The sequence below is a fragment of the Meleagris gallopavo genome, chromosome 14 (assembly GCF_905368555.1).
Source record: "Meleagris gallopavo chromosome 14, MGAL_WU_HG_1.1, whole genome shotgun sequence".
NCBI lineage: Eukaryota > Metazoa > Chordata > Aves > Galliformes > Phasianidae > Meleagris > Meleagris gallopavo.
The window spans coordinates 6122104-6134620 of record NC_139417.1 but is presented as its reverse complement, the minus strand read 5'-3'; the positions used below and the strand labels follow the sequence as shown (position 1 = coordinate 6134620).

The 12517-nt window shown below is 41.3% G+C and overlaps 1 protein-coding gene across 2 annotated transcripts in view; it reads left to right on the top strand.

The window, feature by feature from the left end:
* The window catches only part of PHF2 (PHD finger protein 2), an 83425-nt gene that overhangs the window by 64067 nt on the left and 6841 nt on the right, over positions 1-12517 (top strand). For both annotated transcript variants that reach the window (XM_085235768.1, XM_085235767.1), the window contains exons 13-18: positions 1158-1529; positions 2455-2574; positions 3486-3604; positions 4243-4421; positions 4651-4724; positions 6524-6681. In XM_085235768.1, coding sequence (XP_085091894.1) covers positions 1158-1529; positions 2455-2574; positions 3486-3604; positions 4243-4421; positions 4651-4724; positions 6524-6681 — 1022 coding nt within the window. The remainder of the gene's footprint in view (positions 1-1157; positions 1530-2454; positions 2575-3485; positions 3605-4242; positions 4422-4650; positions 4725-6523; positions 6682-12517) is intronic.

Sequence of the window (12517 nt, the reverse complement as noted above, 5' to 3'; positions counted from 1 at the left end):
AATTTTTTTTTCCCCATTCTGCTCATTAAAAGAATTCATAAGAGGTTTAAGCAGTAGGGTTACTGCTCGGGACTCTTGTCTGTGGCTAACTGGCCGCATGTTTTGGACGCCTGTTTGCTTTCTCCATGACTTCATGCTGTGCATGCCTGCCCTATGTCTTCTCCTCTGTGTTCTTCTAGCTGGACTGGCCATGCTGTCCTCTTCGTCTTTTTTTTTTTTTTCCTTTCTCTTTATCTGCTTTCTACCCAAAAACACAGTAGAACTCAAAGAATGTTGTTACTGTCCTCTAATCATGCTCGATATATGGTGTGCCCTTATGTTCATTGGTCTTACCTGTGACATTCTCTGAGCTAGGGACAGTCAGTCACTCTGTGCGTTGTCCCAGTAGGAGGCCTTGCTCTTGGCTGGTTTCTAGGCAGAGTTATTATATTAAACGTGAAGATTATTTTTAAAATAAACTCACAAAAACACAGAGGTTGCATGGAGCTGTTGTCCAGTGGTGTCACATTCCGCCTAGTGGGGGTGTGTGACAGTGCAGGGGGACAATAGCTAGCTCCTTTGTGTTTTGAGAAGATTCTGTGTTGCATTCCACTGCTTAACTATATCCAAAGACCTCAGCATTGAAATCTATCTTATCCTCTTTGATGTAGTATGTACATTTTTTGATCGTCACAATGGCAACTGGAGCAGAAAATAATTTCTTTATAATTAGTCAGACAGTATTAATTTTAATTGGGCGGCTATTTTACTGCTTATTTTACCTGAGGGCATGAAACACGATTCTGCAACGTTTATCCCATCTGAGTTAAATTGGTTTGTGCTCGAGCTGATTAGCATTTTAAACAAAAGCCCATTCATGTTACACATTTGTTTGTACTGCCCGTCCATTTAAGTGTCCTACCTGATGCAATCTGGAGAGAGTTAACTTCCATACAGTGGCACTGGAGTTTCTCCAGGTCAAAGTCATGCATGGGCAGCTGCCAGGGGGAAACCAGCGGTGAGAAGAGCATCACTGTGACACCGGGTGCTCATGAATGTAGATACTCCGGTTCTGAAGGGGAGATTACTGGTAGTTGTTTCCCCAAGGAAGGGAGAGTGAGAGGGAATATCTAACACAGCACAAGTGGGTCTGAACGCCCTCCTGTTTTGTGGTACAGAACGCTTCGAAAGCCAGCAAAGCAGACACGAGTGCCAACACGAACACCGAGGAGATCTGCCCTGTGGAGAAGGAGGAGGCACCATCACCTGTCCAAGTGACACCACCGTCCCCACCTGCAGAAAAGCTCCCTAAAAAAAAGACTCCGAAAACTGTGAAAACCCCCAAACAACTGAAGCCATCCAAACCCCCTAAGCCTCCCAAGCCTCCCAAGCCTCCCAAACCTCCCAAAACACCAAAAGTTAAGGGAGAAGGAAAAAAGAAAGGAAAGAAGGCAAAAGAGAGCCCACCGCCAGCCATCCCGAACCTCGACTTGCTGGAGGCACACACAAAGGAGGCTTTGACAAAGATCGAGACGCCAAAGAAGGGAAAGGTGGGTTGGATTTTAACCCTGCCCCGTTATTGCCATGGTGGGGTTAAAGTCCCTAGCTCTTATGAAAAAAAAGAATCAAGCACCAGTGTCTTTGCTGAAGTAAATGAGAGTTTTCTCTTTGCCATCTTATCACCATTCTTTTTCTTTTTTACCTGACTGTTCGATCTGGTTGGCCTGTTTGCATGGTAACTCATTTGATTTGAAGAAAGAAACATCTATTCAAGTTGAATCTGACAAACTACTGTCAGATCCCTCACTAAGCTAAGAGGAGGCAAAAATTAAATGACATTTTAAGGGTTTGGATTTTTTGTTTTTTGTTTGTTTGGCTTTTTTTTTTGCTTTTTTTTTTTTTTTTTTTTTTTTTTGCCATTTCTATAGTGGATTTCCATAATCGGTTATCAGAGACAAGCTAGACTCATTTCTAAAACATTTTGTTTTCATGAGATTTTGTGCCAAGCGAGTGAATGAAGATAAAACAATGATTTGTGATCACTTTTGCTCATGTTTAACAAATTTCATTTGATACCCTATAGATGAGTTTTGCTGCAACTTCAGCAAGAGTGAGAATTTCATTGATGCGCTCACAGGAAAATGTATTATACACTTTGTTGTTGAGAAGAATCCATAAGGTTTTTCCTAAGTGCTTCCAACTTTCATAGTAGCTTATAAGCAGTTGCAAAACATGTTCACGGAGCAAGAGACAGGAGATGAACATGTTTTTACACTAATCTTGTATGTTAATATGTGAAGGAGAAATGCAAGTAATCTTCTGAACTCTTTGAACAGTGATATTTCATTTCAAAGAGGGAGGAATCAGAAAAGAAGTTTTCATAAATATGCCATGTCTTATTCTAGATAAAAATGTGTTTGTGTGACATACCAGTGCTTGATCCTCATTAAGAGTACATGCTAATTTTTTCACCAGGCCACAAAGAATGTTTTAAGTGTTCCCAATAAGGAAACACCTACTAAGCAGAATGAGGTGGAGAAGTTTGAAGTTCGAGAGCAAAACAAAAGCAAAACAGAAGCCAAATGGAAATATAAGGTAAGGTCTCATGTCTTTTTTTTTTTTTTTTTTTTTTGCTGATTTTGCCACACAGAAGGGTAGGAAATGTACATAGGTCTTCCTACGCAGAGTGTGACTATCAATGAATAGTTTTTGAGCAGAAAATAACAAAGCAAGCATTGATAAAGGTGTATGGGGCTCATTCTTTAAAAGTATATGCTGAACTATCTGTTCTCATTCTTGGTAAGGCTAGAAAGAAGACTTTTAATAGTGAGATTTTTCAGTGCAAATAAATTCCTTGGACAGAATTGTCTTTTCATGTGGAGGAAGCTACTGAGAGTCCTGACTTCTTGACAGAGACATCTAATTGAATTTTTTTTGTGTTAACAACTATCATGGCTAGTGTGATCAGGTCACCCAGCCAGTACAGATTAGGAAAGGATTAGGGCTAGGCTTAAAAGTTCATCAAAGACTGAATGACTTCGGTATGAAATTATTAAATTCATATATATAACTCAAGCTCTTCTGAAGGTGAGAATGAAGTAGATGGAACCTGGCAATAAAGTGCAGTCACATTTGTGAGCTTACAGGTGCTGGGCTAGATTCTGCCCTTAGCTGCTCAAGCATGATGCTGAAGAGCAGTGTTTAATATTTTACCTCAATCGGTTCCAATGTAAGAGAGCAGAATTTAAATCTGGCATCAGGCTTGGTTGTGGTGGGCACTGCTAACTGGTGCTGAAGTGTTTCTTGAATGGGGACAAGTCCCTGAACTAAACAGAACACAGCTTATCTAGGGAGTACTATAATTGTCCATTACTTAGCATGTTTGTGAGGAATATATTTTTCTGCATAAAGATCAACAAACTCTCTGCCATTATCTAGGAATCCGAAATACTAACAACTCACTTGACTGATTGTATTGTTTTTTTGGGGGTCTTTCTGCCTTTCAGAACAGTAAGCCTGATTCACTACTAAAAATGGAAGAGGAGCACAAATCTGAGAAGACGCCTTTATCAGGAAATAAAGACAACAAATTTACATTCTCTTTCGCTAATAAGAAGTTACTTGGGTAAGTTAAAACTAGAACAATATTCATTATTTAAGAAAGGAGGTTAAAAAATCCTCTGATTATTTATGGATTTTTTTTTTTTTTTTAATGCCACTAGGTGCAACTCTGCCTTTCTGGTCAGTGTAGAAAATACACTTAGTTTTTCAGTCCAGAACTTGATTTACCTAGAACCCTGCTTAATTGAAGGTTGAGATTTCTGCCTTCAGTACTCAGGCTGTATCTCGTGTTTTACCACTTTGGGTTCTTCCTAGTTTGATTTTGTTATATTCAATTATTTTTTTGCAGATCCTATTCAGGGTGCATTTTAAAAAATATATTAAATAAACACTGGCAAAATTCCATGCTGTGCCTGCATTACATATATCATACACTTTGAGACAGCTTTTAATGGTGTAGGGCTTATATGAAGTCAGGAACGCCACTCTGCTCTGCATTGTATTTGGAGATAAAATGGTAGGTACAGAAATGAGTTTGTGATCTGATTTGAATTGCTCTGACACCTCTGTAAGTGTTCAGGCTGACTGAGATTTCTGTGTGAGGAAAATTACTCGTTGTCTTCCTCTCCATCTGTTCCCAAAATGATTTCCAGCCTGTATATTGATACTGATTTCTAATATATATATATTTTTTTCTTTCAGTTCAAAGGGAGTAAAAACCCAGCTGAATACCAGTGTGTTCGGGTCACTGCAGAATTTTAAGGAAGATAAAGCAAAACCTGTACGAGATGAATATGAATATGTGTCAGATGATGGTGAGCTAAAAATTGATGAGTTTCCAATCAGAAGGAAGAAAAACACTACAAAGAGAGAACTGCCCTGTAAGGATATTTCCTTTTTTGTCTGTATCTGCACGACAAATCTTGTGTTGGTTGTCCAAAATTATTCTTCGTGTTATCTGATTTACTGTAAAGAAAACCATATCTTAACTGTCAGTCAAATAGAACTGGATTTGAATTGTTTCTGAAGTTCAGGCTTAGGAGTGCTATTTATTATTATTATTTTTTTTTTAAGAGGACTATGACTTCATTTTTCCCTTTTTTAATTCAGTTTTTTCAGATAAAAAAGACACTCTACAGCACACTCCTGTTAAAAAGCCAAAGGTGGAGTCGGTGTCATATAAGGTACGGTGAATTTTGTTCCTATCACAAGCAAGCATCCATTATATATCTCTTAGAGTTTGTGGAATCTTACCCAAAAATTGCCTGGAACCTTGGCTCAGACGTGCCAGGCAGTATTTAATGGCAGGTGCGCAGTATGCTGTGGTGTAATCACCAATGACTTCCATTCACACGGTAATAGCATTTTTTTTCCTGCCCATGCTAGGTGGTAGCACAGTACAGGGAATGGTGGTAATATGCAGATTTCTTACAGGTTGTTGTCATATCCTCTACATCATTCTGCAGTCCCAGTCTGCCCAGAATAAGTAGCACTCAGACATTTTAAAGACTAAACATAAATTGGCACCGTTTGACAAAGGAAACTCAGAGTAATGCTAATAGAATTGAACGTGTCATGTGGTGTTTCACATTACTACAAGTCCCATTATGTAGTCATTAAAAGCTTTATTTACTATTATCTAATAGATTCTCCCTTTGCCTTTTATGGGCTTACAGCTAGCATGCCCTTGGCTCAACCTGATATTTTAGCATGTCCCTAACTTGATGCAGTGTCAATCTGCCTGTTGACACTTAGCGTGAAGAATCATAGAATCATGGAATCACCAAGATTGGAAAAGACCACCTAGATCATCCAGTCCAACTGTTCACATATCACCTGTATTTCCAACTGATCCATGTCCCTCAGTACAACATCTAAATGTTTCTTGAACACCTCCAGGGTTGGTGACTCCATTGCCCCCTGGGCAGCCCGTTCCAGTGCCTGATGACTCTCTTGGAGAAGAGTAAGAAGCTTAACAGCACAGACATGAGTTTGCTCTTGTTTGTGTTAGCATTGTAGCTCAATGCTGGAAATTAAATGACATGCTGAAATGTTTTGTCTAGCTGTAGTTAACATAAATCCATGTTATGATATTTGAATCAGTCACAGAAAGAAAAATAACTTGTTAACACAAAACTGTAGGTGACTGGAATTTTTGGCCCTCAAGCTCAGCCATCTTTATCATCTTGGTTTGGCTCAGGGATATTTAATAGTGCCTGTCTCCTTGCCTCAGTCTGTGTTGAAGTCTGGAGAATGGTGCACAGGGAGCAGGGCAAAACATGCTGACATCTCACTGCACAGAAGTTGAGAGAACACTTCCTGCAGAAACCAGTAATGACACTCTAAGCAATAATGGCTAGGACTTCAGAGGCCTGAAAGCAGGCAGGAAGGGAGAAAAAAGTTGTTTTATGACTGTCTACAGTGCAGAGAGGTATTAGCTCCAAATAGATGCAGATAGCTTCCTTTAACGTCCTTGGATGGTACACTCATGCATGTCTATCCTATTGCTCTGTTGGATTTTCCTGTCCTCTTGCAGCAAGGATGACAGAAGTGGGTCTGTCCCTGTGCCTGAGCTGGCTACATTGAGTCTTGCAAGACCCAGAACTCTGCTGTGAAAGGTGTCTGGGCAGACAAAGAAACAGCCATAAATTCATGTCTTCTGTTCTGAAAAATGGGCAGGATGGCTGGCAAGGGAACACAGCACCTGGAAACACTGCTGGTATAGTGGTGTGATGTGATCCCATGCATAGGATCAGATCTCCATTGCTGCAAGGGAACGGGAAAACCTGCCGTGTCTACAGGCTGGAAGGAGATTGATTTCATTATGTGTCTAATTTTTATTGTTACCTCTTGTTAGCAAGAGCAACATAGAAAGGCCAGCCCTACATCTTGCAAGAGCAGCAGGCTGTAGAAATCCTTGTGTTGTTCTTTGTTGACTAACTTAGTTAGTTCCCATTTTTGAGCCTTTTTCTTGTTTTTGCAGAGTGATGACTCATCGGATGAAGATCTACTTCACATTGACACAGAGGCAAAGCCAGGGCGCAATTCCAAAGTAAAGAAAGAGAGTGGAAGTTCAGCAGGAATTCTTGACCTTTTGCAGGCAAGCAAGGAAGTTGGGGGTTTAGAGTATAACACCAACAGGTATGCACAAAGGGATGTTTTTCACTCTTAAACTGTAAGCAAGAATTTTTCTTTTATGGTTCTGTGTGTGAGAGTGAGAGAATGAACTTTGCTTGTTCTCCAGAAATCAAATTCTTCCTTTATCCCATGAACTGGAGGGAGAGGTGGAAAAAGTGTGTGGGAAAGATTTTGGTGGTATAATTTAAACAAATAGAGGCGTTTCACATCTGTAAATGCTGAACATCCATTTTAACAATATTACTATAATAGATGAATCATTCAAAAGGAAGAGAAAGCTCAGTGAATGCAGTTTGAGTTCACTGCCTCCGCTCTTAACATGCCAAGTCTGATCTTAAACTACAGATAACAGAATTAGGATATGCTTGCCATTTCAAAAGAAGCTGAGTAGGACTTTTCACATATGGAAATGTCTTCCTTAATTCAAACCTTGGGACTAGAGCCCTGCGAAGGAGTTCTGGAAACATCAACTGGTTTTACAGCTAATATGAACAGAATGGCACAGCAGACATATACTGCTATGTCCTATGCCCTGTTCTCCCTCTCAGATGGCTGGTTAAGAGTGAGAACTCTTAACCCATCTTGTTCCATTTTTAGAACCTAAGCACCCTCCACTGCTCCACAGGAACCAGATTCATATGTTTGGAACCTGTGGACTCCCCAGAGCATCCTCTTCTTCCCTGCTTTCTTTAGGTCTACCTTGACTATGCAAAGCCTCATATCCTGTGCAGAAAGTAAAAACAGCAGTATTAGTGGGTTTGAGAGTTGAGAACAGAGTTAGCAAAGTGAAATTGGTGCCATCCTTTTCACCCAGGCTGTGCCCTGTGAGTGTTGGGTGTGCGTGGCCAGAACATTCGAAAGGACCTGCTAAAGTGGAATCAGAAGTTTCCCTCAGAGAGGAAGATAATATCTAAACCTGGGAAAGACTGGAAGTTAAAAGCCATAACTGAGAATTCTTAAAGATATGTCTCATGGTCAAAGGGGAACATATGGAATAAGTTATCAAAGGAAACCATAAAGAGCAAATTTTATCAGTGAGGTGGAGAGGTTTTTAATGTTAAGATGATAGGTGGAATTCTTTATAAGCTGCAATCTGGTAACAGAGTTTCAGAGAAATCTAAATGAGGGAACATTGTTGAACCAAAGGATGTTCCAACATAGCTCTGTTTATTAGGTAATGGTCTGTTTCACAGCATAGATAATTACAGGAGATTAAAGCATACTATGCAGACTGCCTTCACTCACAGTATACCCATGGTGAAGTACCAGTACCAGCCCTGTGAGAGCCAGACTTGCCTATGTGCATCAGCGTTTAGAGTCCGTTACTTTTGCAGCACATTGGCAGAGATCCTCACCCCCGAGTACAACGGGTGAGCATGTCAAGTCTCCTCTAAGAGTTTCTGTTCATTCCTAATGTGTTCCCATGACACTTCTTCCAATGGTGTCTCATGGCAGGACTGCAGGTGAAAATTTGATTTTAAAATCAAGTTGCATAGCAGCTGTACTTAGAAGGCGTATCTTGACAGGGCTGTTATCTCTAAGGAAGAGATCCAGTCTCAGTTTGGTGTTGGTTTTCTTCTGTTACCGCCATCCCTCTAGGAAGGAGTAGTTCAAAACCAGTGGGTGCGGAGAGTATGGAGAGAGGTACCAGTGTGTCTGCAGCTCCCAGGAAATACAATGTTTTCTGTTGTCTGAGCCCAAATGTGATAGGGGTTCTGGATTTTCCTCATCTCTCAAGTGTTTTGGTCTTCAAAAACCACTGAAATATTCATATTGGTACTGGTAGGTTTAGCAGTTCCTCTGAGTTCATTTTTCATTCTGCATTATGGTGTGTAATGGAACCAGTGTTTATATCAAAGTTACGCTCACCTTTTGGCAGGTAATTAGACATTTGGGCAGGTTGTTAGGTGTGTTTCACTGTGGAGATAGAGCTGCTGGTGTAATAGGACTCCCACACATGAAGCTCCCAATATATAAAAGAAGAAAATGGCAGACATTTTAAGAGCACTGCCTTGGACATGTGTACAGGACTATTTTACACACAGTATGGTTCATTGCCTGCTTATGATGTGCAGAAATGCAGAGGGAAGCTAAAAATATAGATTAAAGAAATGGTCCTCAAAGATCCTCCCTTTTTCTTGACTTCTATATTTCGCTGCCTGCCATGGGTTAAAACTGCCATTCAGAAATGGAATAGTACTCAGACCTTTCATTTTTTCCCCTTCAACCTGGGCTCTATATTGAGTCTATTTGTAGACTTTGTGGTTTCTGAAATCAAAGTCGCAAATGCAGTCACATAACTAAACTCTGCATGAGTTACTGCACTGTGTGCGGTAGTTCAGTGGGAATGTGTCATATCAATTTTGGCTCTTGTATAAACAATTAGGTTTTGGCAGTGTGTGTTGCAGCTTGATTGAAAAAAGCTCCTGATAAATGAAATTGCTATGTTTCAATTCGTAATTATGCCAGGCTTTTTAAATGGCTATAACATGCTTTAAAAAAAAAATAGAAAGAAAGAAACCTGATATGCAAACATTCTGTGTCACAGTGTAATGCCAGTGTGATCCTGCCTGACTCAGAAACAATTTTCGTCTTTCTCCGCATTCTTATTTTTATGGTTCTTAAGGGCTATGTATGTGTATGTATTTTTCTACATACCTATACATATTTATGTATATTTTGGATACTCCTGAACGCAGTAGAGCAGGCAGCCCATGTGGAATATCCTCTGCTCACACAGTGGTCAGCTTGGAGGTGGGAAGCATGTAGCCCAGACAGGACCAGCACTAAAGCTGCTGACCCTCAGTAGTAACTTAGGAATCAGGACAGGGTTTTTTTTTGTTGTTGCTGTTGCTGAAAGACCTTACCTGGATTGTGTGAAGCTTGATTCAGTAAAACATTAGATTGTCTTTTTCAGCTGACCAAAAGTCCTGATGGCATTCATGTAGGTTACATGAGAGGTACATTTTCTACACCTATGCCAGTGGTAGCAAGATGGGAAGAGATGAGAGAGGTCCTTCAGAAAGGTTGCCGTAAATGTGAAAACAAACAGAATATAGGAAAAAAAAGTTAAAGAGGCATGTGATTTTGAACTGAGCAAGTTATTTGTTCCCAGGTTTGATTAAAAAATGGAAGAAAATGCCGATTTTGTACTTGAAGTTAAGTTTCACAGTTCTATACATTTGTCACTTCTCCAAAATGCTGACAAGCCATTACTGTCTCTGCTTCACTTCTTCGTGGTTCATTTACATCTTGCTGTAGGGAGGGTAAGAGGAAATGCAGAAATGATGGGGAAACCATCACGGAGGGAGAATAGTGATTTATTACCTCCTCCTCACATGCATCAGTGTTTTTCAGCAGTTCCTACATGCAGTATTCCAGGACAAAACCAGCTGAAAGGGACCTTGAGAAGACATCTGTGCAGCTGCTGGATCACAGCATGGCCAGCTGTGAAGTGTGACCTGGTTATCCAGGGCATTGCCCTGCAGAGTTCCATATTTAGGGATGATGGAGATTCTGCAGCTTCTCACCGTGAGCTGCTTGGCCCTCAGCACGGCCCTTTCCTTCTTGTGTGTCTGGCTGGGATTTCCCCAGTCATAGTTTTTGATTGCTGATTTTGATCTGTTTACAACTCCAAGAAGGTTCTGCTTCTTTTTTTGTCTAACCTCATGAGGCAGTTATGCTTTTAGTTATTTCCACTTAGAAAATGTTCAGTGTTTCCTCTGACTTCCCTTTGCCCTTACCTATTTTCCCAAGTCTTGGGGTGAGCCTGGGAGATAGTTACTTAGTGAAGCATTTATGAGGTTACTACCTCCCCTCCCCATTGCCCTTCAGTGCCTCCTGCTGCTGTGCAGGCAGCACGGGGACCAGGGGAGAGGACAGCCTTCAGTGAGTTGTATTGCACTGAAATGAATACATTCAATTGCTATGTATGAGGCTATAGGTGAAAGATTCAGTAATTGCATGTGAAAGGAAGAGGTTCTGCTGATAGGTGTTGAACCCTTGGAGAGTGGTGGGATGTGAAAGGAAGCCCTGGCTCCCTGCGTTATATCCCTTCAGGGCACTGGGAAGGTCCTGTGCCCAGGAGTGGGGACCAGCCTCGGTTAGGAGGGAAAGCCTTAACGTGCTGGGGCTGAACCATGCGTGCTCTCATCAGCAATCACAGCTGCCTGCCTGTCATCACCTGCTCTGGAGCATGATGTCAAGGAAAGCATGCTTCTGTCAAGTCCAGGAGGGAAACAGGCCTTGTGAAAGCCCCAGAGCATAGCCCAAAGGGCTGCTCTGTGCACTGCTCCCTAATGAAGATACTGCTGGCAGCAAGAAGCTGCCCTGTGATGCCAAGACCCCTAGGCTTACTAGGCCTAAGAGCTAGTTGCCCGTAGGACTGTGCAGGCACAGAGCGATGTGCCCTTCCCTGCTCAGCCCTGGGGGAGGTGTTATTTGGAATGAGTTTTATTTCCTCCCCTCTGTTAACAGCATTAAAGGGTCCTTTGCGGAGTCGCTTTATGAGAGTAAAAAGAAGCAACAAGATCCCCAAAAGGGAAGCCGTGCACAATGCTGGAGTGGAGCCCACTGCAAGAGGCATGAGCTGCTGTCAGTCTGTTCATTAGAGCGCCCTTTTCTCCAGCTCTGCTCCCGTTTTTGAAGTTATAGGTCATAGCTGGGACTCGTAGTTTACATTCATAAATGTGTTGGTTGTGTTTGTTTTTTAACTATCGTGAAGCTACAGAAAGGGGATATGGCCTTCAAGAGCTTAAGAATTACTTCTCAATTCTCTCTCCTTTTTTTTTCTTTGGCTTAGAAAGCTGAAATACTTTCAATAGAAGCACAGGCAAGCACATGCCCTAATGAGAAACACTTTGTTCCATATGCAGCTATTTCTCTTTAAGACATGTTACCCACACGTTCAGGTTGTGGTTTGACTCAGAACCACTGGTTTTGATCATATTCCACAATTTATTTGTTGAAGCTTGTGTTGCTTAAGGCAGTTCCTCTCTGATTTGCCCACTTAGTGGTCAGTTTTTGATGGTCTGTTTGCACTGTTTTGAGAGTCCGGTGCTTGCAAAAACTGTTTGGGGGAGGAAATGAAAAAATATGTTAATTTCTTATACGTGGTGCAAAAATATGCCTTTGTCAGGGAGGAGGCTAAGGCATCTGGCACGATAATAAGGGGATTAAAATGTCTCTTCACTAAATAAATGTTTCGATGTTCTCTTATTCCTTGAGCTGCTAGCTACCGACAGCAGTCTTAACTCATTTTCAGGATTATTTATAAATGCAATTAGTGCCCAGAAACTCCTTCTATGTCTTATATGTTACTCTATCCAGAGTCTTGTAAAGGCTTTAAGAGGATTAAATTAAGATCAAATAAATGAATGTGACATGGTACTGCTAATTTACTTGGGAAATGATGTACGTTAGGGGCTTCTATTGCATAACTTTTTTTGCAGTGTTTTCTGCATTTCACTGTTTGAACTCCATGGTTCTGGAAATACTTGATGGGGTATTCTGCATTTTGCAGAATTAATGTTTTCTGATGAGATGAGCAAAGTTTTCACCACCCTGTAGTCCTCTCATCCAGTCCATATTTTGTCAGCCCTGGCTGTGCAGGCTGCTTCGTGCAGTGATGCCACTGCTCAGTCACCCCTTTTCATTTCCCAAGCTTTTCCCTTTACTGGGCTGCAGGAGAGCCTGCATGCTGTGGTTCCCCCTCTCCTTCTTCAGGCTTTGCTTTCACATTTTGTCATGTGAAGGAAGGGATGGAGGAGTCTGAAAAGAGTTTGGGAAGGCATTGGCCAAGAGCAGGGGCCTCATCCTTCAGCTCAGTGAAGGAAACATG